The 3412-nt window shown below is 42.0% G+C and overlaps 1 protein-coding gene across 1 annotated transcript; it reads right to left on the bottom strand.

Annotated features, from left to right (window-relative positions):
• Positions 1 to 319: 319 nt before the first annotated feature.
• On the bottom strand, positions 320 to 3350 carry CSUI_007918 (uncharacterized protein). The gene is made up of 3 exons (XM_068068061.1): positions 3247 to 3350; positions 1395 to 2775; positions 320 to 748 (listed from the first exon to the last, which is right to left on the bottom strand). The coding sequence occupies exons 2-3, from the start codon at positions 2673 to 2675 to the stop codon at positions 662 to 664; spliced, it is 1368 nt and encodes a 455-aa protein (XP_067919963.1). The 5' UTR covers positions 2676 to 2775; positions 3247 to 3350; the 3' UTR covers positions 320 to 661.
• Between the last annotated feature and the right edge of the window lie 62 nt (positions 3351 to 3412).

The following is a 3412-nucleotide window of genomic DNA, read 5'->3' as shown; positions in this document are numbered from 1 at the left end:
TCCCCTTCTCCCTTTCTGAAGAGTGGCGAACATAAGAGACGCTTCAAAACTGCAGTATCGAGACCCCCCTTCTATCAGATCGTACGCACAAGCAAACAAGTACGAAAGACACACAAATACACACCCACATATACACGCATATATATAAATATATATATATATATATAGAGAGCTGCATATATATGTATACATGTATATCGACAGATTGAAGATAGATAAAGAGACGTTTTCTTGGAATATAGATGTGAGAGTGTTTGTGGAATGTATAGGAGAAAAGAACGAGGAGGAGAAGAAGGCTCAGTATTCTTTTAATGATAGGAATCGCACGCTTCTTGAAGGAGAGACGACAAGACTGCATGAGGGTGCAATACTAAAAAGAGAAAGAGAAGGAAGAAAAAAACATCTCTCCTTACAGAACAAGAGAACGACGAAGACGAAGAGGAAGCAAAGAGAAGAAGAAGTTCTTCTCTCCCTTCTTCTCTCTCTCAGTCATGATCATTATAAATGCCAAATTCCTCTTCTTCTTCTTCTTCCTCTGTGGACCTCTGTGGATCTTCTCTCCTTCCTTGTCGTCTCTTCATGCTTCTTCTTCTTCTTTTGGGTAGACGCTTCTCCCCTCGGCTTTGTCTCTCGCTTTTCATAGACCTCTTTGTAGAGAGGTTTATCTCATCCTTTCTTTGTGCACGTCGTCTTTAAGAAGAAGAAAACTGAAGCGACCATATTGAAGAGAAGAGACCGCTGCCTTTCGCTACACAAGTCGAAAGAGAAAGAAAGAAAGAAAAGAACAACATGTCGAGAAGAGAGGGAAGGTGGGCGAGAAGAAGAAGAAGTCTGTAGATGGATCGGAAGGCTGGCCTAGAACGAGGAGGAGTTTGAAACACGGTTACAAGCAAAGGAGAGAAAAGCTTTTCTCATGCTACTGGCTGAGCTCCCTCTCTATCTCCGTCAAGAGTCTAAGAAGAAATATGAATGATATAGATATGTAGAGGAACAAATCCGGTCTCTGTTAATGTATATGCACAGGTATACATATAGATATAGATAGATAGATGGATATCGATTCGAATCTATAGATACATAGATAGGTAGATAGATAGATGGATGGTATGTGGAGTGGGCGTGGGGTCTGTGCTTTTATCTCAGGTGTACGTACACATGTATATTCCTCATAGTTTATTTCTACAGGCTTGTAGGACATCTCTACAGTGGCTGTGATACCTGTAGATACACAGGCAGTGAGAGAGAGAAGAAAGCAAGGGGCCTCTTGTATGACTACAGATGTATGAATATATGCCTATTCATGCAGATATACAGGTGTATGGAGAGAGAGATATCTACATGGAGTGAGCCAAAGAAAAGAAAAAGACAGGTCTCTTCTTCATTGATCGGCTTACAGTGTGGGGATTCGCTGCAATAAGAAGATCTCCAGCCTGGCTCTTCATATCAAAGCTATCATCTTGCTCTTCTTCTTCTTTCTCTTCTTTTGCTTCTTCTTCTTCTTCTTTTCCTTTCTTTCGTAAACGTGACTGTCCTCCTCCCCCTAGAAACCCATGTAGAAGTCGTGTATGAATAGTCACTATATCCCTCGGCTTCTTCTCCTCGTCTCCCGTCTCCTCTTTTCTTGTTCTTCTACATGCCTCGAGATGAGGTATAGAAGGAGAAGAAGATCCATGGTGAAGGTCGCAGAGAGAAGGGGGAGAAGAAAAAGAAGACGACCGTTCTCTAGCTAGCTTTCCGCTGCTGGTGTCTAGACACGTAGAGACATTTTGGGGTCTTTCTCCTTTTCTTTCATTCTCGTGAAAGTGAATAAGAAGAAAGAGTAAAGCTTCTTCTTCTCCTCTTTCTCGAGTATCGGATACAACACAAACCTCATCTTCTGAGAGAAGGTACACATCGCGTGCTTGGATAGAAATCTTTCTCAAGGAAGACGTTTTCTTCGCTTCTTTCATCGAAGAGATCTGGTTATTCTGCTGAAGAGCCATAGAAGAATGGAGAGAAGAAGAAGAAGAGAGAAAAGATGAAGAAGAAGAATTTACATGTCGCCTGTGAGGAGAAGGATAAGAGAGAAGAAGACAGGTTAGATCCGTAGGAGGGAGAAGGAAGACCCCTGATCGTCTCGGGGATTTATACGTTTCTGAGGAAGAAGAAGATAGCATGATAGACAAAGGAGAAGAAGAAGGAGAAGAAGAAAGAGAAGATGAAGGAGAAGAAGAAGAAAGAGAAGAAGAAGGAGAAGAAGAAGAAGGAGAAGACGAAGAAAGGAGACATCTATACAACCATGAAGTCGGAGGAAGCGACGCTTTCTTCTTCATTTTCTTCTTTCTGTTCTTTCTCTCCTTGTGCCACTTGCCTCTGAACTCTTCTTCATCTTCTCTCTCTAGAGATAGAGACGACGAGGAGGACGAAGAAGAATACATCTGTCCTATCTCCTCTGTCTCGTCAGGTCCTTCTGATGCCGTCCAAATAATAAGGAAACCTTCTTCTTCTCCTCCTCCGCCTCTTTTCTCTCTATATTTCTTCTTCTTCTGCATGTCTTCCTTTTCTAGAGCTTCGAGCTCTCCAAGAGGATACTTCAGTCTCTCGTCTTGTTCAACTGTCTCTTTCTTATCGCCTTCGTCTGCTCTCTTTCGCACAGAGGTCGTTGGCTTAAGAGACACTCGAGACCGTCGGTGCATGCAAGGAAGTAATGTTAGAGAAGAGAGACGGAGAGGGAGAGAAGAAGAAGAGAAAGATGAAGAGATCGGAAAGATCTCTCGAGGTTTCCTCCATGTATTCCTAGAGAAATGCATGAAAGACAAGGAATCGACTCTACTGCGATAGATAGATACGGAGACAGATAAGTTGAGATAAAGAGAGTGGAAAGATAGATTGACGATAGAGAGAAAGATAGAGAAATCCAAAATAGTCAGGGAGGGTGTATATACACATGTACCTATAGTCACAGAGAGAAACGTAAAGGAAAAAAGAGACACGCAACCCATACAAGGCGTTCGCGTTCATAGCTATCTAGCTTAAATCTATCTTTAGTCTATCTATCTCTCCTTGATCTATCTATCTTCAATCTATCTATCCATCTCTCTATCTATTGATCTATGTAACTATCTATCTATGTATCTATCTATCAATGTTTACTCTAGCTATCTATCTTGAATCTATCTATCTATCTTAGGTATGTATCTACCTATCTTTGATCTCTCTGTCTATAGGCCGAGCCTACTGCTACTACAACTACTACGTTTCGCTTACCAGGCTGCTTGAACTTCCTCGAGAGCCTTCACACATAAGCCGAGAAGGGTTTGTGAAGGAAACGCCTCGGGGACTTGTGGAGTGGAGAGATAGCGATCGATCTGCGAGAGAACAGACGCATGAGGAAGAAGAGAAAGAAAAGACTGCATTTGAGCGAAACAGAAAA

This window comes from Cystoisospora suis (assembly GCF_002600585.1).
Source record: "Cystoisospora suis strain Wien I chromosome Unknown contig_4303, whole genome shotgun sequence".
Taxonomy (NCBI): Eukaryota; Apicomplexa; class Conoidasida; order Eucoccidiorida; family Sarcocystidae; genus Cystoisospora; species Cystoisospora suis.
Note: the sequence above shows the minus strand (reverse complement) of the source record. Positions and strands in the feature narration are given on the sequence as shown.